This window comes from Gobius niger (assembly GCF_951799975.1).
Source record: "Gobius niger genome assembly, chromosome: 17".
Classification (NCBI taxonomy): Eukaryota; Metazoa; Chordata; class Actinopteri; order Gobiiformes; family Gobiidae; genus Gobius; species Gobius niger.
The window spans coordinates 24,816,569-24,842,610 of record NC_136868.1 but is presented as its reverse complement, the minus strand read 5'-3'; the positions used below and the strand labels follow the sequence as shown (position 1 = coordinate 24,842,610).

The 26,042-nt window shown below is 41.7% G+C and overlaps 1 protein-coding gene across 1 annotated transcript in view; it reads right to left on the bottom strand.

Moving 5' to 3' along the window:
- The window catches only part of LOC306977332 (N(G),N(G)-dimethylarginine dimethylaminohydrolase 1-like), a 57,357-nt gene that overhangs the window by 9,442 nt on the left and 21,873 nt on the right, over positions 1–26,042 (bottom strand). The window contains exons 2-4 of the mRNA XM_079575616.1: positions 11,686–11,785; positions 9,212–9,285; positions 2,869–2,988 (exon numbers count right to left, since the gene is read on the bottom strand). Of these exons, the coding sequence (XP_079431742.1) occupies positions 2,869–2,988; positions 9,212–9,285; positions 11,686–11,785 (294 nt within the window). The remainder of the gene's footprint in view (positions 1–2,868; positions 2,989–9,211; positions 9,286–11,685; positions 11,786–26,042) is intronic.

Genomic DNA, 26,042 nt, shown 5'->3' with positions numbered 1-26,042 from the left:
TGTGCTTTGTAATTTGGACATTTGTTTCATATATTTATTCTATGAGTCACCTTTTTTTCTACTGGATAAAAACGGAGCATCACGGCATTGAGGATGACCAGCTCATCTTTGCCCTGCCTCAATATGACTGAGGGTTCATGTTGGGAGTAATTACATCAGTGTGCAAGTGAGGAGGTGGCTGCTGAGTTCACATAGACACAGACAGAGAAAGAAAGAGAGAGAGATATGGAGTGGTGCTGCCGTCTGTGACACAGGCCGTTATTTCAGGCTATGACTTCATGAGGCAGGATCGACTGTGACGAGGGGCAGATGTGATGAAACCCATCCGGTCACTCTAAAGCAGGGCTCACCGCTGACACAAGGCCTGAATGAGACACAAGCCCCTTACACGGCACTGACTGTAGAGCCAGCTGGATTTCAACAGTATGCCGTAAACACTGTGCAGCACTGTGTCACTGTGGGAGGTTGTTTTCAATGCCACACATCTCAACATTGATATAACCAATGACTAAGCTCTTAAAGGCACACTGCGTAACATTTTGGACTATACTGTTGCCATCATCACAAAACATGCTCCTAATGACCAGCTCAACACAGAAAATGATATTTTTGCAATCAAAGAATTTGGATGAGAACATAACCTGTTTAAATATAAAATTCTATGATTGGTAAATTGCCCGATCCCGTCAGACCTTAGAAGCTAAGCAGGGAAGGGCCTGGTCGGTACTTGGATGGGAGACCGTTTGGGACCACCAGGAAGCCTGGCGAATGCAGTGAGTGAGTTAGTGGTTGGTGGTTATTGGAGGGGCCGATGGCGCAGACTGGTTGCCTTGCTTCCGTCAGTCTACCCCGGGGCAGCTGTGGCTACAATAATAGCTTGCCACCACCGAGTATGGAGTGAATGAATAGTGCAATGTAAAGCGTCTTTGAGTGTCCAGAGCACAACAAGACATTGCTTTAGTAGACAAACTATCTAGAAACAGCGCTGCAGCGCTATTAGTAGTAACAATTAGTAGTGCTACAAATTGAAGATCAAAGTAGTACTGAAGCATAGACAGTTACTGCTTTAAAATAAATGGGAAAACCTGAAACATGTACAATAGGCTAAAACCTCCACCAAGGCAATCCTGACCAGAATCCTGACCAGAATCCTGACCAGAACCCTGGCACAAGATGGAGATGGGTCTGCTGGGCCCTGGGGACAGATTGCCCTAAAGCAGGGGTGTCCAAAGTACGGCCCGCGGGCCAAATGTGGCCCTCAGACCAAATTTTGGTGGCCCTCAGGCTGCTTACTGAATCGGTTCACATCATCAGAGATGGTCCTTTTTATTTAATATGTACTAATTCTACACAATTCTAACCTAACAACTAGCATTTTATTGTGAGACAGAGCTGGCATTAAGGTTTTAAGCATAAATAAAGGCATGAGGCACAATTTAAACCTCTGCTACTCGAAGGTTTCGTGGAACTAACCACCGACCCATGGCCCTTTACCCCGTGTACGCTCCAATATGTGGCCCCCCATGAAAAAAGTTTGGACACCCCTGCCCTAAAGGGACAATAAAGTCTAAAAAAATCTACAAAGTAGGAGCTATACAATGTTCTTCAGTAAAGAGGTCACATTTGGGATTAAAAAAAGGAGGCTGGTTAAGTATCTAAATATTTAAATACGCCAAATATATAAAATAATCTGTCTTTACAAGAGGATAGGATTACTTATTAGCACTATAGGAAATAGGCACTGCACCAATTACATGACCACATTTGTCCAAACTAAACAACAACGTCGCTCCCGAATTCAATTTGTACCGAGTGCAATTATCCACGAGTATGCAAACACAAAAGCTCCGTTGTCATGGCAGCTGTATCCGCCGTGTCCAAAACAGGCGCCTCCGAAGTATTTAAGCAGCATTCGGAAGAGAACATTACCTAATTACAAAAATCCGTGGGTTGTTAAAATCATCCTTTAAAACAGAAGCTAATGGCAGTGAGAAGGTGATGTAAGGCATAATTGGGAAAGGCGAACTCTCTCATTAACTCTATCACGGCTGACGGCGACTGCATTGTGGATAATGACTAGGTGTAATCAAACGGCCAGGAATCTAAATGAGATAAATGCTACGGAAAATAGGATGAATTAAAGTCTTACATTAAACATAAACCTTTTTTAGTGTCTATACGTGTCCACAATTTAAACTCAAATTATGCAGCAGTTTGTGGACGTGTGGCAGTTTTCAGGACCACTCTGCATAAAAGGAACAAAACAGACAACCGTGAGTTTTCTTAAATGAAATGTCAGGACATTCTTTTGTTTTCCGATGCCATACAAGTCTAACTGATTTGACTGATGTGGCACTGTGGGCTTCCAGTTCATGAAATCAGTAATAGTAACAATTTGGGCTGCCCAACTTTGGTAAAATATGAAACTATAATTTTTCTGCCAACTACTGCTCACTAGCATAAAACGTTTTAGGTATTTAGGACATTGTGTCGCATGCAGAGCTTACAGTGCATCTGAAAGACCATTGCAATTGCAGAACTGAAAAGAAAGTAATAAATACATTCATAAAAATACAATGATTGGCCATATTTTACTTTCTGTGCCTCGACCAGCAGGGGGTGACCTTAGTCAAGGAGGCTTTTTGAAAATATCTAGGGTAGTGCAACTCTTAACTTGTGTGAAATGAGCCTGCCACCCACTAAACCAGTAAAAAAAACACGTATAGTTTACTACGAGCTTCAACATGAGTGATACGCCCAATATCAGGGGATAAGGTCTGTCTGTGGTTTAAATGTACGGCGTCTTGACATTTTGTGCCAGGTTTTCCAAAAACATAACACACACTACATGCTGAAATGGATGCTTACTTTGAGGGCTTTTTGGGCATGTTCACTTGCGCCGATGATGATGAGGCCAGGTCCCCCCATGCTGCAGAAGCTCTTCAGGTGTAAGCCCTCGGTCACAGGCACGGTGGACACGGCGTAGTCCTGCACAGTCAAAACAGCAGCATTGCACTTTGCATGTAACACAGAACAACAAAAACATGCTCTTCTACGCTATTCTATATGATGTGATTGCTACAACTTACTACTTACTTATCATTGTGCAATAGCTTTTATTTATTTTTTATTAGCTCTAAACCAGGGGTGTCCAAACTTTTTTTTCACTGAGGGCCACCTACAGGAAAATATACAAACAACTGGGCCGCACTCAGTAGAGGTCAGATTTACAAGTTCACCTCTATTGTATTAAAGTGAGCAAATTCAATAAAAAGTCAACTATGCTTTTTAATTCGAGATGATACAGTAAAACAAAAATCATCACAGCTTTCTAATGGATTTTCATTTGTTTTATATGTATTCCATTAAAGCAAAAAAAGAAAATAATAATAAGTCAATTATATCTTTAGAATTTGCAGCGGGCCAATTCAAAGTGGCTGTAGTTTGGACACCCCTGCTCTAAACGAATACCTAAAGTAGAACATGGTCACCCTTGAAAATGATAGCATTTTCAGCTACAGCAGTTTTCCATTTTCCTGGTGACACTTCCTGAATTCATCAAACCCCAGTCTGAGTCTCTGTCCAGTACAGGTCCAACTGACTGAAGGACAGCTTCATCCGCCAGGCTGTCAGGGAGCTGAACATTCCCCTCTGCTGCCTTGTACCTTTAAGCATCGCTCTCTATATTGTGTTAACTATTGATTCTATGTATCTTCTTTATATATACACAATAAATAAAAGCTAACTACGCTGTAAAAGTCAATACATTTACGAGCATTGTTTCCTAGAAATATGGGAAGAAACCTTCTGGGCACAAAGTTTTGTCTCAATATTTATCGACTTGGACGGAAGCTCAACCTTGAATTACAATGGCATAAACCTGTAGAAGTGTGGCTTTTCTATCCAAGAACGGTCTATCCAAGACTGATCTGTTTTTAAATCAACAGTAATGGGGAGTGCATTTAAAAGCCTGTGAAAATGTACTTTGTCACATCTCTCCTTTGACTTTCATATGTTTTCTCAATCACATCATATGTTTGGAAAACAGCTTTACCCTTAGATGTATAAAACTCTGTTAACCAACCACATATCTGAGTCCCCTAAAGAGGATGGTCCACAGGTGTATGGTAATGTTTTGCAGAACAATATTTGAGCCTGGTTGATCAGATCATTAGATCGCTATGATTCATGATGGAGGTTGTTGTGACTGAAGGCCAGAGGAGCAGCTGGAGACAAAAACTGCAATTACCACATCCTTAATGCTTCCTGAGCGCTTTCTTTGGCTCTTGTTCCGATGATAGCAAGGGTCAGCTGGGGATTATGTAACTCAGACTTTCACTGTTCCTTATCCACAAAGAGGAGGCTTCGTTTCATCTTAAAATTAGAAATGCAAGTCATAATTTCTCCTCCCCAATCCTCAAGGGAGATACCAAATATGCTTTTCAACAGAATCTACCACAAAACCAGATAACTTTAACAGTTGATTAAAAGCAAATTCTCTATCGTATCCAGACTTTCTCTTCCCTTGTACATATGGAATCATGCAACTGAGAGATACCTCTGCACTCACAGTTACGTACCATATTATAGTAAAGCAGTCTACATACACATATATTTGTACCACAGAAACACTGAACTGCAGGCTTTGACTTTGTTTAAAAGGTTCTTCAGAACATCCACCTGAAACTCATTCTGCCATGTACTTTTGCACTTTGCAGCCGAAATACATCAACATCTGTCTGCAGTTGCGGAGCTCTAAACCAACCTGGCAACACAATAATGCCTATAATTTGATAATGAGGGGAAAAACCAACAGGCGATAAGGACTGTCTATCTGATAAAAAATGGAAACAGCAATAATGGACGCCTAAGTGATTTTTCCGAGTGTGATTTGCCAGGGACGCATCATTAGGAGTCAGTTTGTCAGAGATAACAGAAAACACACAGGAATCTCTGTAATGAGACCTTCAAATGTGAGACAGATGGGAAGATGTCTCAGGCCAGGCAGGTTACCGTAATGCTCTTCTGATCTGCGGCCCGACTGTGAACCTGAGTCAGCAATGCTTCTCAGAACAATAATCATATACTGTAATACATCTTTGCTCAGGCTAAAATAACAGTATACAGGCTGCCTGTGTGCCGGAAAAAGTACTATCCTCCCGTCAATGTGCTGAATTCATACATAAGTGTGGTTTACAGTATAAACCTGTTTTGGGGCAAATTTTTTCCTTAAAATGAATGTGTACAGGGGCGGACTGGCCATATGTCTGTTCTGGAAGAGCACAGAAGGGCCACTGGCTCTCGGGCCACCGGTCTGGCCTCTCAATTGGCTTGTTGCACGGTGTGGCTATGCTAGTTCCTCTGACCTGAAGTTGTGAGTGCCAGTACTTCCTGTCTGTGTTCTTTTCCTGGAATAATAATCATATTGTCTAAAGATGATGTTGTGGGCGGTGAGTTTCCGGTAGATGATCCTTTACTGTGTGTTCAAATGTTGATGTAGCGAGTTCAGAGGAGACGCCTGTGATCATAAAGGATTGATAGTTTGTCTTGAAGCTAAAGGCTAACATGCTATAAAAAAAAATGGAATAAAAGGCACTATTTCAAATTGTATAATGCATGAAGTTAATGTTAGCCTTTAGCTTCAAGACAAACTCACAGATCCTTATGAACATAGACGTCTCCTCTACGGAAACATTTACACTGTACAGCGACTTATTAACCTGCAGGAAGTGATCATCTACCAGAAACTCACCGTCCACCACAGAATCTGTAGGAAACACGATGATTCGAACGAGTCTAAGCTCATCTTAATGGAAATGAATACGAACAGGAAGTACTAGCGCCCACAACTTCAGCTCAGAGGAACTAGCGTAGCCACATTGTGCAACAAGCCAATTGTCTTACCCCCCACCTTAACCGAGCTTTACCCAAATCTAAAAGCTTAAACAAGAAGCATTGAAATAGCGACGAAAACGAGGGTGAAAAGCAACAAAAGTGACAAAAAGGTGACGAAAACATGACGACACAGCAATGAAAAAAGCGATGGAAAAGAGGCATAAAAAAGTGACAAAATCACGCCAAAAAGCCACAAAAAAGTAATGAAAAAGCAACAAAAAACAACATAAAATGGGCCAAAAATGCAGCGATCACTTTTGTAGGCTTAGCTTTCAAATTAAGCGTTACACCGTTGCTTTCCAGTTGAGAAGCTTTTAGATTTAGCTGAACTTGAGAAAAGGCACTCGGTTAAGACGGGAGGTACGAGGTTAAACTAGTATTTGTGGAAGTGCTGCATTTACACTAACTTGGGCCAGGCTGGTCAGAGTCCAGGGCCGTTTTCCAGTCCCAGTCCGCCCCTGAATGTGTATGGACGATGGAGAAATGGCAATGGCGCTTTGAGTAACGGAGCTTAAAAGGAATAGCTCACAGTTTTTCCATACTGAGATATGTTCTAACCTGAGCTTGGACGAGTTAATACGTACCTGTCTGGTCTTTGTGCGTGCCCTCAGTCATGCAAAACGAATGTAGTTGGCATTTGGCCTCTCCCAATGCATTCCTATAGCTCCAAATGGGGTGAAGTTAGAAGCGACCAAACTCTTCCACGGGCACGCACAAAGATCCGACAGGTACGTATCAACTTGTCTAAGCTCAGGTAAGAACTTAACTCAGTATGGAAAAAATGGTGAACTATTCCTTTAAGAGCAGAATGGGCCTGGTGATGTTTTATGGACACTTCCGGCATCTGCAGAAAATGATGAAACATCCAAAGCCAATCACCGTCTCTGCTGCTAAATTGTAACTTTCGATAACTTTCTTGTTAGCCTCCGCTCCTAACAACAGAAACGGCAGTCTGTGGTTTTGCTCCATGCACTTTTATGGGTCTTGTCGGCAGGGCGCTCATTCAAGCCCTCCTGATTAGCTCAAAAATATCTAAGTGATGACTAGAGTATGTTGTGCTCCTTTTTCCTTTGAATCTGTGTGTGCTGCGGGCGGGAGGGAGGATAATGGTGGGCTTAGCGATGGCTGTCAAGGTCAGGCCAGAATGTTTGAGGATTTGTCAGAGAGGAAAATATGGTCGAATCGTGAAAAACTCAAAGCTCTCATTAACTGGCAGATAAGGAGACTTCAGGTCATGTCAACCACTGGAAAAAAACAACAAGTACATGAGTTTTTATACTTGCAGAAGCTAGTAGGTATCAGTGATTGCCTGTAAATAAAAAAAAGGCAAAATCGTACAAAAAGAGTAAAGTAATGGACATACGGAGTTCATATTTCTAACTGGGTCAAAGCACGCTATAAAGGGCATAACTTCCGAGGTAAACGTGTTAGCGTGCCAGACGAACACCTTGCCACATTGTCCGAAGGCCTTGTCCCTCTGTAGCGGCAGTAAAGGCACATAGTGTCAACTTGGATTTGAAGAGATCTTTGATTTTAGGGTTCGAAGATTAAAAGCATTTGTATCATAACTGTAGTAAATGCGGTCACTTAGAAATCTAACCATGAAACTATGTGCTTTTCCACATGGCTCACAAACCTCCAAAGATCGAACTGAGGAACCTGAGTGAACGGAGGAACCCTGCATTCTGGAATCTGAGGACTGGACAGTCTGCGATCTTGGCCCGTCTGCTGAGGGATCCTTTGGCCCTGGGTCTCTATAGCCTGTCCGTCCATGGGAGTGGATCTCTCCTTCTGTGGTTCTCCCCAAGGATTCTCTTTTCTCCTGCCGGGTTTTTTGAGTTTTTCCTTGCCGTGCTGGAGAGTCTAAGGACGGGGGACGCCCACGTCGCTACCTCCTATTGGACATTATATTTGCCTGGATTCACCTGAACTTTTAATTGTCATATTTATTGCTCAGTTTTATTGCCTTAATGTTTGGTGCAGCTGTGAGGCGACTTCTGTTGTGACATTGGGCTATACAAAACCATTAAACTTAAACTTAAACTCAAACAATCTCAGTCATGACCATAAAAGAACTGGCTGTTTTCAGTGCTTACCATCGCCCTGGTCATTTCTACTGCCATGTTTATCATTTTGAGCGATTGCGTGTTACTCCTGAGCTGACAGGATGAGCGGAGAGATGTCAGAGAGAATCTAATGGACGGAAAAGCAGGAGGTGTTATACGCGGGGACAAGTCTGTGGCAGAGGTAGAGCCGAGGCCGAGCGCGGGCACAGAGATGGCATTGTGGAAGGGAACGGGACAGTGAGACGAATGGAGTGATGATGCTGCCGTCCTGCTGCCCTTACACACTAATGGTTCATAATACATTCATCTTCTTCTTTGTGGATCTTTGTAACATCCACACTTATGTAATAGCATGACAGTGGTTCTGCCCAAAATAATAATGAACAGTATAAGGAGTCTTCAGTCTGTCAGTGGATGTTCTTCATGACACACGCGTGGAGGTTGCAACCATCATGGCGACACACTGTAAACATAACAGCTACATAACTGCTCGCAGATACTTTTTTGTACGCTTTATAACTCCCAATAAATACAATATGGGATAGACCAGGAGTTCCCAAACTTTTCAGGCCGTGACCCCCAGATTCATTCAACCAACAACTCGGGCCCTTTCTGTAAAATGTAAGCATTGGTAATAATTTATGGTATATAACATTTAAAATAATTTCACTAAAATAGGCTGTTTTCAATCAAAAATACATCGAATTTAATGTCAGAAATGTAAAAAACACAGACTGCAGATTTTGAAGCAACTATCTCTTTTTGTTCCTTTGCTTTTCCAATGTTAAAAGGTGAGAGTGACAAAATGGCAGGCGCAAATGACAGTTTTTTTCAACAATTTCAAATCCTTTTACAATTGAATGTCAGCTCACTTGTAGAGCTTCCACATCAGCTCTTTCTGAGGAGAATACAAAGCCTAAACTTTAGTGGAAAAAAATTGGAAACAGTGCTTCAGACGGTGCAGGAGCTTGGACCTGCTACCCTTCCAAGCTTGTGTTGTGCCACATGAAAACCATCTGCACTAGAAGGGTTTGGAGGATCAATGGGTCAAACGTTTACCCTGGAACAAAGATATCCAGTCATTGCCATTGGAAATCTGCACTAAAATCTCCCTCTCATTCAGGGGAAACACAAGTAGGCAAAATCCAGCTTTCAAACTGAATAAGTAAAAAAGGATAATATAAGGGTTATAACGTTTTATGCTCACTGTCTAATTTGATTTCCGAAGTTTGTCTTAGCGTGCGTCTTACCTTAAAGGCATCAGCTAAGATTTCTGCTCCTCTCTGATTGGTCCGCTTAGATAGTCCCACAAAAAACTCTTGACCTGGAAGCATATGAAAATTAAATTACCAAGAAAAACTCGAAAGGAAAGTCTCGGCAGACGTTGCATTTTCTCAACTATTTCACAGGGTAAAGTTACAGCTAATGCCTGGGCCTCGGATGCTTGAATGCTGCACTAGCGAGTGAAGCTTTGCGTGCCGGCTCAGTGCTTAGCTGTGAAATATCGCTTGTGTGGTCAGTGTGGTGTGGCATTAGCAGACTGTGCCCCCATTGCATGCTAAAGCCTAAATGTGGGGTTCTTCTCAATCTGCTGTTCTGTAACAAAATGAGCTGCTAACTTGAGGCTTGCCAGCAGGAAATGTTTCTAGCCCTGCCATATGAAACCCATTTGGGTTGGAAGCACTTGGAGCACAAAGTCAGTGTCTAGAAACCTAATTAGGTGTACTAGGCTTTTTCCCTAGCGGCCTGAGTTTTGTAGCAGACAGACATTGACCCACATTTTAAAGACCACAGAGTATAATGTACTGCAAGTCTAATAATAGTTCAGCAGCAATTTCAATTTGAAATGTTTATTTTGGTTATTTCTACTGATTTGCGTTGACCATAAAGAATGATGAATAATACACCAGGAGAATGTCTTTGTAGAGTGAAAACAGGTCATTGAGGTTGTCTTTTTTTCTGGGGTGGCACCAGGACCAGGGGATGACACCCCAGACAAACCTTAAAGAGGGGGTATTATGCTTTTTTCAGTCACATAGCACCAGTCTATGTCACACTACAATGATGATGAAGCCTTCTGTTGGTCTGTAAATGCAGTAAATTAGAATAACTGCCTTGTATAAAATTGTTCTCTCAAAATGGCTGTAGTGAATGTCTTGAAATAGGCCTCTGTCTCTTTAAGAACCTCTGACCCTTTCCGACACGCCCCCTCCACACGATGTCTGTGGCATCAGTGGGGAGGGGGTTCTGCTGAGGAGCAGTGGTTGGTTACTCGGCTGGTGACGAAAGCTCGGAGGCGTCTCCAGGAGGTGGGGGCGTTCCTAGGAGGACTCAGGCAAACCGATCCCTAAAATGGCCGCCATCAGAGTTTTTACAGATTACTCAAAAATACGTGAATGTGCCAAGGCAACACTTCAGGCATGTTTTTAATGAGGGAATGACATAATAACATGATGTAAAGTTTGAAAAAGTCGATTTTGCATAATACCCCCCTTTAAGAATGTTACTTGTAACATTTTCAAGGTTTTGTGGTTTCGAAGCAGCACAACATAAGGTGAGGAATACCAATTTAAACATTTCAGTTAATTTTATAGCTTTAGGTGTAATTTTATAAAAAATTAAAACAAGAAGCAGCACAACAAAGTTTGAAACAAATGCCATTTAATATTTGTGAGGTAAAATCTCTCTGCTGGACCGACCAACCAAAATGCAAGCTGTGCCACCACTGACTAATGCTAACATCACAACAAAATGGGTTAGATTTTGTTACTTATAAAGTGCCACTCAGCATTATTTTTTGCTTAGTAATAGTAATGTTCATTGTGCTAACTTGCGCAATAGCATTACTGTTACTTTACTTACTGTTACTTATTATGTATTTTATAAAGAAGCAATAGTCTTAAAAGGAAAAGGCCACTGTTTTTACATACTGAGATATGTTCTTACCTGAGCTTAGACGAGTCGGGTACTCATCAACTTGTCTAAGCTCAGATAAGAACAAATGGAACGTACGGAAAAACGGTGGCCTGTTCCTTTAATGATCAGTGACTACGTAGTTCTGCTTAATAAAAAGCTTCTTGGGATGATTTTGCAGGTGGGGTAGGGGTGTGCTGATGAGGAAACACTGCCATAAATATTCCTTCTCATGCTCCCTCAGCCCCCCCCAAGTGGGGTGGCACATGGGCCACCCATGATTTCTGCTGCTAGACAAGCCACTGTATATAGTACGGGGACAATAAATTATACCTTTACCTTAACATAAATGTTATCAGGCAAAGTAGCAATTTTGAATATGGTATCAAGGCATGCAATATGAGGTACATTGGTACTACTAAATAAAGAGTCGAATAAAGAGTCTTCAGAGCACTTGTTTTTAGACAGGATATGATGTGGTTTCAATCCTCAGCCGGCTTTTGTTCCATGCACCTCGGATTTAAACTGCAAGCTAGTAACTGCAATATAATGTTGTTTTCCTTATTTATTATAATCATAATAACCTTATTATAATTACTACATGTAACAAAGTTGATCCATTTTGCTTTACTTTAATTCCTTACTGTTGCTTACCACACAGTCACAGTGATATAAAAAAAAAAGTGCCAACAGTGGGATAAAAGTTTGCGTATTTCACACAATACTCCATCAGAAGAATAAAGTATGAGTTACTTTATTCTTCTGGTGGAGTATCACCTCTGATAAAAAAAATGAAGGATGAAGGATCTACCAGTAAAAAGCACGTCTCCTCCGTCCAGCGTGGCGTTCTCATCCGTCATCTCCACCAGGTTCAGATCCAACTTCTTCAGGGCTTCCTTCATTGCCTCCGTCTGGAACAATCCAAAAGCGCACACAAACACAAAGGCATTGAAACATCTGCTGCTATTAAACAAAAGACGACATGCGCTACAGCGAGCATCAACATCAGGACCACAGCCATGAGCGTTTCCTATCAACGGGAACATATCATACATTGTTCCAATCAGGCTTTTCTAAACAGGATGATGGCATGGATTTGTAAAATACGCAGGCTTAGAGGGCTTCTATGACTCAAAGAATGAAATAAATCTTCCCCCAGTGACGTAATTTAAATGGAACAGGAAATTATGTCATGTTAAGGTTTTCACAACAACTAGTTTTGGGAGTACAGAGCAAGCTGTGGATTTATCTGTTATTGTTTAGTGAATGATAGTAAAATGTAGGGTTCAACTCATTTGGAAAAAGATGATCTAATTGCAGTGTCATTGCGATTAATACTAGAATAATAAAAAAGAATCACATGATTTCAGAACATGTTGGAAGAAGTCTAGATGACGGGGTGAGCACATTTTAAACAAAACTTTACCTCAGAGATGGGATATTTCATCGTTTACAGAATATTAATGTACAACCTTTAAATAAGTGCAGCCTTTGCAATTTGGAAATTGTGACGACTGAAATGTGATTGCACTAAATCTCGCAGCCCTAATGGAAAGATGAGCACGTTTACATAGAACACAGGATATGAAAGAGTTTCTTCGATCCCAGGAGAGGAAAATCGGGGGGATCCACATTACACCTGCATGTTATTGTTCCGTTGGCTGAACAATGGCGTTCATGCTCTCCTGTCTGACCAGTCCAGCTGCATTTTACTGTCCTTTTAAAGGGGCTCCAATGGGACAAGTTTCCGAAGCCTGTCATGTCAGTGTTTCCGTGGGCCTTATCTCACTATGACCTCAGCAGTCCCCACACTCACAGCCTTTGGGCCAATGTCCCTGCTTCTTCTCACTGAGGAACCGAGGACTACGCTCACCCAGGTAGACTACACGACTCCGAGTCCAACGAACATATTCAACAGCAGATAAGGGTAAACTGTAATGAGAAAGTTTGATTAATTCCTTCCCCACAGAACATATAGAGAAACAAACACAACATTTAGGGCCAGCTGTTACTATAGCAGCCCCGGTACAATAGTTCAAAAGGCCATTGGCTCACTACTCAAATGGCAGCTTTCCATCTGTCTGCTGTCCAGGAGTAAGACACAGGAATCCCTCAGAATAATCAAACCTTCCTCCTTGCCGTTTCTTCTTCACTGCAGGCGTTCTACTCCTCTATCCGCTTCAGTCACTGAAAAGAACACTTTGTTCTTCCAACTTTATGTGTCTGCAAACTCACAATAACGGTAGCAACTTGTATTGTAGTTAATTCCACTTTTGTAAACAATTCAGAGAGAAATTTAGACACCGACTTCTTTTCACTTTTCATAGTTGAGTCACATTCGGCGGAACTGTTGCTGTAGGCAAGTCATTTGTGCTCTATTACAATCACAACAAATAGACTCATTTGGTTTCTCCAGAAAGTAATCGGGACATTGTTCCACACTATAATCAGCATGTAATTGAACAACATTTAGCAAAAGCACCTTAGGGCAGCAACTAGTCATGACCTATTTTTTCCATGAAATGCGGTGCCTTTGCTATCATTGTCTGCCCAGGAATCTGCCTCACTGCATGCAGCACACATCAGCCCTCAGGCATTTCCTGTGACATCACTGTGGTTGTGTGATCCTCAGTGGTGACCATCACCATGTGAAATATACTGACCTCCACACAGACTTTGCAGATGATACTGAAATGTTGATCAGGTCTTCACAATTAAACTGAATATTTCTACAATGAAGCAGTACCTTTTCTGGCAGTGACTCCAACCATGGCTGGTACCATGAGTGTGACATAATAAAACCTCCACCTGCCTGCATTCTCTGCACGTGCCGACTGCTTCAGGGTGTCAAAGTGTGCTTTGACACACCCAAGTCACCCAAGCAGAAAACTCAGATCGACTTGTGCACAGTGGCCAAGTGTAGTGTGACGTCTTTCCAACAGTAAGACACACATTCTGTTCTGTCAGGAATCATGTGTTTGAATAATACGTGGTGGAATATGAAACACATAATGTTCGATCAACTAAAGGTCTGAGTATGATTTGACCTGGTTACAGCAGAGATGCTCCTGTAGCTGGCCCAACAGCATAGTAACATTACATTATGTTCATGAATGAGAGACAACTGAAGTCTTCACTTTAAGTGTTTTTTGTTGTTAGGTCCAAGTCTATAGCTGACAGTTATTATCGAGCAGAGCATCCATAATTAATTAGATTAATCTGTGCTCTCTTACACTAGGATTTCTCAAGGGACATGGGCATCCTGCCGGCCTGAGGCGGTTAATACATTCTAACTTACTGAAAAAATGCCTAAATAACTGCTTTTGTAAGTTGTAACTTGTAGTTAGTTGTGGAGATCTAGAGAAGATGACATCTCATGAAGCACTTTTGATGTACTTTTGCTAACTCAGGTCTAACAAAAACTGTGGTGTCCAGTCCACAAAGATGTGACAAACACAACAAAAACATCCCAAACACACAAGAAATGAAGGAAAAAGACACAAAGATTCCTCTCTTGGTTTGGGAGAGAGGAGGCTCTCTGTATCATGTGATGCAAACGTAAAATAATAAAGATAATTCAGACCCATAAATAAATAAAACCATACTTCCCAGATTTCTGTGTCAGGAATGCTCCTACAGTAGCTTCCCATGGCCCATGCAGAGACTATTGTCTGTGAGTGTGAGAGACACCCAATACCTCACTGTGAATGGGTGGCAGTCAGAGCACATTGCTAGCTCTTTTACCCCATCTCCCACCTCTCCTCTATCCCCTGGGTGTGCGGGCAAGGCCACACGCTGTTAGCCAGCACCCTGCTTTGAATGAAAAAGACCTTTTAAAATTCATTAAGGCTCTAGAGGGCCAGTCGGTCGGCTGGCCACATTCCTGCCGTTCCAGTACGGGACAGGGAAGATGAGCCAGGGAGAACAGCCTTTTCTTTGGGGCTTTTTATGCACTTACTCCTCTATTCTTTGGCCCCTAGTGCCCATGGATATCGCATTCTGTTAAAAAGCACCATGTGTTTGATGGAGTAGGGCACATGGGGAGAAGTAGGAGCCTGCACAATGGCATTCCTGGAGGTCACCCTAAACCCAGTTCCACGCTTCCAAATAATGGGGATACAGCATTCCTCTTGTCCTAAAAAGTCTGAACACATTCATGACACATTACAGCAACAGTGCGTAAACTGAACCCCATGAAAAGCGGGTGGCAGTTTTCAGGACAGGGCAGCTCATTGCGTATTTTACACGAGACTTTGATGAAATCCAGTTGATCATAAAATAAATACTGAATCAAAGAATGTGACTGGAAAGAAAAGGAGCGCGCACGGACATATGAGCACAAGTTTCTACAATAAAGCTTGTGCGTCAGAGCTGGAGTTTTGGCGAGACATCCGGGGCACACATGATGATTGCACCAGATAGTCCAGGGCCAATGCAGGAGGAAAGTTTGAAGTTCAAAGAGTAGCAGAGTACGGAACAGATGCATTTCAGGATAATCAACAGAGCGGAATGTGAAATAAATGCACAAATGCCGTTAGCTGTTGGACTTCTGAGCGGATAAGGCTTTTTATTCACTCAAGTGCAAGTTAATGGCTTCTATTGAGATTTGTTTGAAGATCTGCAGAATCAAACACCACCAAATTGTCATTGTTAGGATCCTACTGTACAGCTTAAGTCAATTTCTGCCATTCTCAAATTGAGAAAGTCAACTTCAAACGGGTTGACTGCGACTAGTTTCTAGTTCCCGCAAACCCTTTTTGCAGATCTTGACTTTTTACACAATGTATGGACTTTTTACAACATTCAGACAACAAAGTACAGTAGTCTTCCGTCTTGTGAGATTGGTGCGGTGGACCGATATTTTTTTTCTCTTTTACGCTATATTATGAGGGGAAAGGATTTGACTATTTATGTTCAACGTCTAATGTACTTGCTGTTACAAAGAATGAGTTCATCAGAAGGGAATGCAGACCAAATATGGCCTTTCCTTCTTTGGTTTGGCCGAAGAGGGGGTGTTGAGATATATATACTGTATTTGGTAAGAAGAACAGTCATGTTAAGCCCAATTAAGAGAAAAATAAACATTGATGTTAATGAATAATCTCTTTACTGCAGTCCTTCAGTTTTGGCACCCTGAGCACAAAGGTTTGGGCACCTCTGACAGAAAGAGAATGGCCAAAAGTATTTTACACAAAATAAATGCCCTCAAGTTCTGAAATTGAATTTTGTACATGGACAAGTAGTACTTGCTGCGTGCCGTCATTGTGGTGAGACTATACATTCCTAAAGCAGACCAGCAGCAAGGTTCACACCGTCACTGTTGCTGACAAATGTATGAAATGATAACAAGTCATCTAGTGGCAACTAAGAGCAAACAAACCCACCGTAAGCAACCCCAGCATTATCCAAACAAATCCACAGAGTGTGACGGAACATACCTGTGGTTAACCAAGCCATGACATTCCCCTCTCTCCTGCCCCAGCCCCCATTCTGCAGGAGGATTACATAAATGTTGAGAAGTAGGTCAATGTGGAGGCATGTGGAGTTAACATTAGAAGATCTGGAGACCCTCGCCCCAGAAAGACCACAGTCTTTTGGACATGTGCCGGTGTACAGGAACCGTTTCAGACAAACCCTCTGCACTACATTGCCGTCACTTGAGGCTCTGAGGGCACCGGGGCCAGGAGGTGGAAAATTAAACAATCAATCAGGAGCTAGGAGTGTGTAAAACAGGGGGCTCCAAACCTTTTTATTGTGGGCCACTAGTGTACACGGCGTGCTTAGAGAAAATATTCAAATACTCATTATAATAGAACTATTATTAACGGTTAGGGGGTGTTTCATCTCCCCCTGGTGTATCTGGCCAGAAAACCACACTTGCAGCTTTCCCTGCTCCGCCCCTGAGACCCCAATACACACTAATGGAATCACGAAGAAGAACCTAACAGGCTAACGGGCAAAGCTAACTGCGGGCTAGCACCACTTAAACTGTATTTTCAGCCAAGTTTGAGTGAAAAAAAAAAAATCTCCATTGTGTCATTGGATGTACAATATTCCTCTCCCCCTTTCTCTTTTCTGTCAGCGTAGTATTTACTCTCACGGGCAATTTATGAGTAAAAAAACGTAACATGCTACAACACTGGCAGTGGCGCGTATGGCCTCTAGGGGCACGAGTTACTTAGTACTGCTTTAACATTCAAACATCTTGTAACACCTTGCTGATCCTACTGTGTTCATGAGGAAAGTCACGTCGTCACCCCACCTCACAAAGTAAGAACTATGAAAGCAAACAGAAACATGAGTGTGTTTGACAAGTCTAGATGGCGTCCTAGAGCAAATAATGTGCACTGTCCAATCAGCTGCTCTATAAAGAATGCGGCTAGTGCTACCACTCACTGAGAAGGTTCCACTAATACAAGAGAGCTGCGGGCTATGGGCTTTTGGAAAACACCAGGCCTCAACCTGGGCCTCTACCTGGAACTAAATCCTCCATGTTTATTAGGTTTGACCCCCACTGAGAGAACTTCTATACCCAAACAAGAGGAAAGCCAATAAACCTTGCTACCTCATGGAGAAATACACTTCACAATTGTCTGGCTTTTTTTTTACAAAAAAAAACCCAACACTTTGAGTAACACCGTTTAGAATAATAAGAACACGTATGAAATCGTAACCTTTGAGAATGACTTCATCACAATAGGTTCCAGTTCATATAGCAACCACAATATATACTTAGATTGCTGGAGCCTGGGAACCTTTATACAGCACAATGTTCATAGAATGTTAACGTAACATCTTTGTTCCTTAACTGTGGGATTTCCAGTGAAGAAAATTCAAGTAGGAAACTCTACTCTTGTCCCCTTTGGCCTGTACCTGGGCTGAAAGAGCCAGACCACCCACAGCAGCCGAGGATGGTAACGCCATTGCAAGTTGGAGGTGATCACAGTGAGTCTCAGTCACTCAGAGTGGGGATAGTATCATAAAGTATATGCACGTATGCAAAACGGCACAGTATTTAAAAGGGTTGATTGAACCATACCATTCACTGCTATAGTTTGGAGCTTCGAGGTGGACAGATCCGAGTGAGTCATTCTTAAATGGAGAATGAGGCTTCCCCACTCTCCTCCGCCCACGAGGGGAGTCCTGTGAGCAACATATCGTTCTGAGAAACCCCAGCAGAAAGGTCAGGGAAGACACATGCATGAACCATGAGCACAAGGAAGGCAATCACTCAAATCATAGAGACGTTTTATATAGCTTTCTAAGGTAAGCCCACATTTCCAGACAAAGATTTTGCATAACCATGATATTGGACCACCTTAGTCAGGCCTGCATACCGTCTGGACTGTAAAAATCCGTCAATGCCATTTCATATCAACATTCTTCTCATGGTCGAGGAGCTGCAGCGGTTGTTTCTTTAAGCTCACTCCAGAACAGTTTGAAGGAAAGACTGGAGCGTTCTGCTCAGAGAAAACACCATCATACCATTCGAATACACCCACACTTTCCAAAAAATGCGGTGGATGTGTTCCCAAATGGGAAAAAGACAGGCTGCCAGGCCCTATGCAGACTAACTGCCCATTATAAGGGATTTCCCAAAACAGCCATGTGAAGCTCGACTTATGGGGGGGGAGATATGGAAAATGAGCACAATGTGTTTTAATCCAGAAGGAAAAAAAAGAGAGGCCAATAGGTTTCCCATAAACATTAATGAAGGGCTTTCCCAGCATGCTTTTTTTTTTCTCCTTCGCGTAACACAAGGGTGCAGATCGCTAATGCTAACCAGCAGGCAGTATAGAGAGATATACTTTACAGTACGATCCAAACAAACCACATGGAACCAACCAGACTCTAAAGATTAGTTAACGCTGAGCAAATCAAGAAAAATCTGAGCAATGTCTTCTGAGGAATGACTTTAGAATTCACATTGTTCAGTAAGCTGTGTTCTATTGTGCCTTTGATGTTTCCATCTTTGCCAGATTTGGGAAAGGAGTTCACATTCATGACTCGTGTATGCAAATCATTAAAAAACAAAAAACATTATACAATAGCTGATGTAAATGGTGAGATCATCATTTCTTTCAAAGCATCAGCCTTCCATTAAAGTCTGACTGAACTAATAACACTTTAATAGGCTATGTTGTCCTTATGTTTGAAGAATCGCGTGAGCTTTTATCATGATTTCTGGTGCTCACATGGCACACAGCGGGCAGCGAGGTTCTAGATCCGTCGCCCAAACCTTCTTTCGCCACCCACGGCTATTTAACAAAGACAAATGTCCAGATATTCGGGCCTTCTCAGAGAAAACATACCACACTAAAGCCAGTCTAGACTTAATACTGTAGTAGCACCACATGTAACCCATGTGTGTCTGGGTCTATAGCTGCAGCCACTCCTCCAGCAGCTCCTCTACTACTGGGGTGTGGGCTCGCGAGGCCACATGCCGCTCACCCGGGGCCTCCATGCGAAAACACTGAGCTGAAAACGAGACAGAATCGAATGGAAACGCCACACTTTCCAGACACTTAGGGCCGTGAGCATCGTGGCTTGAGCCCTGTCAAAAACAAACTGTACAGAGAGCACCCCCCACCACCACCACCAGTCTCCGATGTGATGGCTCCCGTTTCAGGAAATAACTGGACAGCCCGGGGAATAATTGCAGAACATTCGAGATAATAAACTCTCTGGCTGGGGGATATCTGAAAGACAACAAAAGCAGTCAAATCCGGATAGTGCAAATTGTGATTGAGAGATTGCGTTGTGTACTTTATCTCCATGAGCAAACACAGACAGAGTCAACAACTGGCATTTTTGAAAACAGACCTCTTCCTGGACAAAGCTTGATTAGGTATGTGTTCATATGGCACTACTTCAAATACTCTCAATAATTCCTTCGTTACAACTCCGGGACGGTGCTCCGCACAGTACAGCACTGAATGGAACAGCGACTTCCAATGGTTTATTTTTGTGGTCTGGCAAGGATAAACAGTTGAGTAGAGGATTATGGTTGTGCACGTGATGCTGGTGACACAGAGGCACAGCTAGAACGTCCCGTGTTTGATCCCCCAGACCTTTATGTGTGGAGTTTGCATGTTCTGCCCTGTGCCTGCGTAGGTTTCATCCATGGAAAAGGCTGCTAATAACATACTCAGCAGAACACTATGTATCTCTGTGTAATAAGTTGACCTTCTTTCTTGTATTTAGCAGTTCATATTTCAGTTTCAATCTCTCTAACAACAATGCTCCTGGACAAAGATAAAAATGTTGATATTATTCAACCCAATATGAGACAAAAATCATTACCATCACAAAAAAGTAAAGATTGCAATGTGAATCTTGTTATTACCATTGTTCTGGAAACAAAATAATAAAATTCCAGAAATACTCATGTTAACTATCTGCTCCACCGTCTATTATATAATCAATATAAACAGTGAAACGTAAAAAAAATCAAATGCAATACAATTCAGCCTTAAATAATTAAATATAGCAGTTCAGGCCCAAGTGCAGCAAATATTTGAGAGGATTTACACTGAGCAGGCATTCCTTAAGACTTTCCTGTTCCAGTGCTAACATTCTTATCATTTCTCTATTCACAAATGATCTTCAAGCTGGGGCCTGAGTCGGACCCAAGAAAGCACACAGTGGAGCTTAAATAATCTGAAATAATAATCAATTGGATAATCGAGGGTGCCACGTCTGGGGATTTGCTGACGGAGGAATTAGCTCTGGCCCGTGGTTTAGTAACGTCTAGACTTATAAAATGGGACACAGGCATTAATGTATAGACTTTCGCAAAAGTGGCTGACCTGTTCCAATTTACGTCGAGAACATAAGATTATCTCCGCCTTTGTAGTAAACTAGTTCACAACTGTTGGCCGAGAAAAAGCAAATCATGCTCGGTGATGTAATGAAAGAACATATGTCAACACACACACAGTGTTTGAACATTGGTGTTTAAAACCTTAAACATTATCAAGTAATTCAGCCCAGTGTCAACAACACACAAATGTTTCAAACACCAATGTTTCCATGTTTCCAGTACAGAGCGAATTTAAAGAAGTTGAAATAAGTCTAACAACAAAAGCTGTTATTGGCAGGACATGTTTGTGAAGTCTGTTTGAGCACTTAAATGAGCGTGTGAATGTGTAGAGGATCGAGACAAACTCGCCTACATGAACATGCAGATGTCTACTAGTAATGTATTTACATTCGACATAGAGGCCGACCTATGTGGGTCTTTCTAAGGCCGATGCCAATTTTGAGGGATTTTGATAGGCTGATGCCGATATGCATTGCCGATATTTTTAACCGATTTTTCCAAATGTCTGTTCTGTAATCCCGTGTACGATGCTTCTGAACTGTAAAATGTGTCAGTGTTGATCTGTGACAGCAGGGGGCGCTCTGCTAGAATCAGAATTGTGTTTATTGCCATGGTTATGAACAAGTTCACAACTAGGATTTTTTTTGTGGTCGATTGTGCAACGCATAACTTAGATAAATAATAAACTATGAAAACTGCAAACTATAAGACTATAAGTTTAAACTTAAACTATGGTTAAGACAACAACAATTTGACACAGAACAACAGCATGAGTGTATGGAACAGGTTATTATGCTCATGAGTCTGATACAGAGCTATTGGGTCTTGTTATCGTTAATGAGTCTGATGGGGGAGGGGAAAAACTGTTCTTCTGGTGGGAGGTACAGGTCTGAATGGACCGTAGCCTCCTGCCTGAGGGGAGAGGAGTGAATAGTCTGTCTCCAGGGTGAGAAGGGTCAGCTGTGATAGGGCTGATTTATTCAGGACATTCATGTTTAGTAGATACTTTAGTAGATACTTCAGAACGGTTAAGTCTCTTTCTCTTATGATTTAAATTATTAGCAATAGTCTCACACATAAAACATATAAAATACGCTCTGAGGATACAACCCTGTGACCAATTTTCATCGTAATGTTTCTCAGTTGCCCTGAGGATGAGGAAGTTGTGGGAGGGCTCATATTTTTAAAGCTCTGACTGAGCTCTTTTCAACGCAAGAAAACAGGAAGTCTCAATTACAGTTCCGGACGTATCGGCTTTTACGTTGCTAGATTGACCGATAGTAGATATTGTTAAACACCCAAATATCGACCTACATAATTTTCAATAACACGCGGTAAGTAACAAGTATGAACTCGTTGTCCACCACGCCATCTTCAAAAAATATATTTGCTTAGGCTAGTGTAGACTAATCACCATTAGAGTTTAGGATATTCAAAATGGTGTAGTCAAGTTGTGTCATGTACCAATTAGGTTTTTATTTCGTAAGACTTGCCTGCTACATAGCTTAAACCATTTGTCTCACGGTCAATAAACTTTCCGACTTGGAACAAAACTGGAACAAAACAACTTGGATAAAATGGCTTATGCAACGCAGCATAGAGCCCTTGAGAAGGAGAGTGACAATATACACTGGATTAACCAAACATGCATGAACAAAAACAAAACTCTGGCTTGTTATTCCATTACGCACCATTATATAACGTGGATAAAGCTCAAAGTCGATTAATTTAGCATAAAAGATCCCTTTAAAAGCAAAAGATAACAATGTGAAAAGGTGAGGCCTCCCCCAGTCATTTCAGTGTTACAAAACTGTATCACATTACACAGCGCCTCATCTCCATCAGCTCCTTCCATCTGATAACGTGTAGTGGTGTTCAGGAGCTCCTAAACATCACCATTCCTGACATTCCCGGGATTCTGGGTGGTGTGACCTCATTGGGTGAACCAAGCTAGTAGGAAAATAGCCCCCGGTTGAGCCTTTGCTTCAACATGGAAACTTATGCTAACAAAGAATGCATGACTATGTGCAAACTTGACTGTGGGGCTGCACTTGTGAGGCAAAAATATGGTGTTGTTCAATGCAACTGTGCGCACTCCTGTGTGTGTTGATGCGGGATTTGGAGACCGGCCGAGCAAATGGGATTTTCTTGCATGCAAAATAGCTTTAAGGGCACCAAGCAGGTAGCTGTGAAAATTTTACATCACCAATTTTATATTACTCATTGACATATTTCCAATAATAAAATGCAATAAGCCTTCACTTTACAGAAACGAAAACATGCCAGAAATAACGCAAAATGTCTGACATCTGAAACAAGAAGTTTATCCATGTGTTCTGTGATTTTAGATCCGGTCATTCTGAATTTGATGCAACTACGCTGGAATAAGGTGGTGTTTATGTTATTTGTTAAGGGAGCAGGAAAAGGTGTTCTCTGTGTTCTCTGTGACCTTCTGAGAATTTCTCCCTGAGTTTGTCTCTCTGAGCTGGACAGACAGTAAACCTTGGCATGTCGGAGCTTGTTTACTGGAACTCCTGCCTGCAGTTGTTACACGAGGGCTGGGGTTATGAGAGACTTAACAGTTTTAAGCCTTTGGATACAGACAGAACTTTGAAGCAGTGTTGACTTCAGGTTTTTCTTTTAATTCTGACACAATCTGAAAATTATAATATTAAACAACACACTGTCCACTAGGCAGGCAATTTGTATTTTACATTGTGAGGATGTAAATCATTATTGTATTATTGGTGGCTGAATGATGGAAACAGCGGCGTCCACTCAATGACACACCGTATAGCGCTCCTGCTGGACAGAGCTGGGATTGAAACATCTGGTTGTGAAACAACCACTTAATCACCTCAGCCACTGTCACCCCAAATACTTTGACACATATATAGATATTAAACCCTTGTAATTGTCATTTCTGGAGTCAATTACAGACTAGATTCATCCGGTTTGTATGGTTTAAAAAAAAACAAGTTCTGATTTGCAAATGTTTGAAAGTGTTAAATTTGTCCAAGTCAAACTTCTCACAACAAATTCATTATCAGTTTAAAGGTGCCCAACGTTTTTTTTGTTTTTGCCTTCTCTCCTCTGCTATGGTTGATGGAATGTTGGGATTGTTTTGAAGTGGTGAATAGTAACTATGTATTTTCACCTGATAATCAGTCCCTCCAGGATTTCGGCAATATTTGTGATTGTTGTGGGGTGAGCGCTCCGAGGAGGACAGACGAGATGGCAAGTCTGTCTATTTCACTCATTAACATTAAGCTTCGGCTCTGGTTCAACTGCATCGTGACTCCTAAAGTTAGAGCAGCAAATAAAGCACCTCACAGGGCCTCAAAATGCTGAGAAACATACAGTGGAAAAAAAAAAAAGTAAGTACACCGTTTGGAATTTCTCACATTTCTGCCTATAATCGTATGAATGAGTAAACAGTGTCTGCTTAAACTAATACCACCCAAAGATTTACATTTTATCCTATTCTTATTGGCCACAACATGTAAACATTCACTGGAGAGAGTGGAATAAGTAAGTACACCCTCTGAATCTCACTGAACTGCAGCCGTTTTGTAAAGAGGAATGGTCCAAGATTGATCCTGATCGCGCTGTGAGCGTCTAATCTGCAACTACAGAAAAGCAATTATTGCTGCAAAAGAAGGAACAGCCAGCTATTAAATACAAGGCATCACTTACTTATTCCATGCATGTTGTGAATGTCTCAGGTTTTTCTGCAAAATATCTTTGAAAAAAAAAAAAAAAAGTACACTGATGATATCACATTGTCCAGGCGCTGAGGTAACAAAACAGCCCCACACCATGATTCTCCCTGCACCAGAGTTCACAATGAGCATAGGGGTTTTGATGTTGGTGCTGTTCCATTTTTCCTCCATACATGACATTGTGTGTTCCTCCCAAAAAAATCAACTAGTTGAATAGTTTGGGAGGAACACACAATGTCATGTGTGAAGATTCAGGCGGTGTACTTACTTACTCCACGGTCTCCTTTGAAGATCAGACCACATTTTGTGACCGATTGAAGCAGAAATGTGAGAAATTCCAAACGGTGTACTTACTTTATCTTCCCACTGTACGAGCGAAACCAAATGTGCTCCCAATGATGATGAGCTCGACATAGAGAATGCTGTTTTTGCAGTAATGTATTTGAACCACAAGTTTGGCTACTTATAGTTAAGTCCACGGAGCCAATGTCCTGCTCACAGCTAGCTTTACCAGGCAGGTCTGAGGAGTAAATACCAAGTTTGTTTGTCTTACATCATTTCATTATTTGTGTTCCAAAAACACAAATAATGAAATAACACATTGTCTTTGATTGTAGTTTTTGGGTGAAATGTTACCCAGTATGGCTTTAAAACACTCGACCGTGACATCAGCATAGCTTGTTTATGTCATGTCCAAAGTTAGAACTAAAAGTGTGCCCAGAGTCTGACACCTTTGAAGGAGGTGGTGAATATGAAAAGGCCATAAACACATTTGTGAATCATCTCTTTGAAGAAGCCTTATCACTGGCATTGAGTCAACACTCTTGTAAAGTGCGCTCGGTGCAACAGCTGCTGGTATGAGAGGCAACTGCACACGCTAGATGCATGCTTGGGCTGTGTGACGTTGGGTGCTGATTGGATCATGCAGCGGCCCTGACCTCACACAGCATTGCTCTGACATGAGTGAAACGCTGACGCACCAAAGGACGCTTCATTAGGTGGCAATCTTTTTTTGGGACAGGAGGCCAGACTTTGTAGATTGAAATAAGGGAAAGATTTTTTTTTAATACAGTAGAGCAGTTCAATTATTATTATTTTTTCCGTAGTCTTACTAAGATATGGGGTATAGGCTATTTTATTTTGTTTCATTTGTCCTTAGCATTTGCGCAGTCACTTTCAGAGATCCAGCTTCTAAACCTTGAGCAAGCTTTGGGCGGGGGAGGATAAATAATATAAACATTGGATTCTCATGATGTATAAAATGTATTTGCCATCATCGAAAAGCATTTAAGCAGTCTTGGTTAAAGTAATAATTAGCGATCCACTTTGAGTCTTGACCGAGCACTCATATTTGACATTTGCATGAAATACGTGTGTTGATATGACGACATGTGACGTTGATAGTGACCTTCTCATAGTGGCCAAATCACTCTTGTGAATGAGATTACAAATTTCAATGAGTTTTACCCGGTTAAATAAAGGCTGAATACAAAAATGTATAAAAGTTGTTGCCGACTTCAGTTTTCAAGTAACCAAACATCAACATTAGAGATGTACATTTAAAATTGTAGGTTCTGATTGAAAAGCACCAGCAAGTGTAACCCACATCCGCTGTTTGTGCAT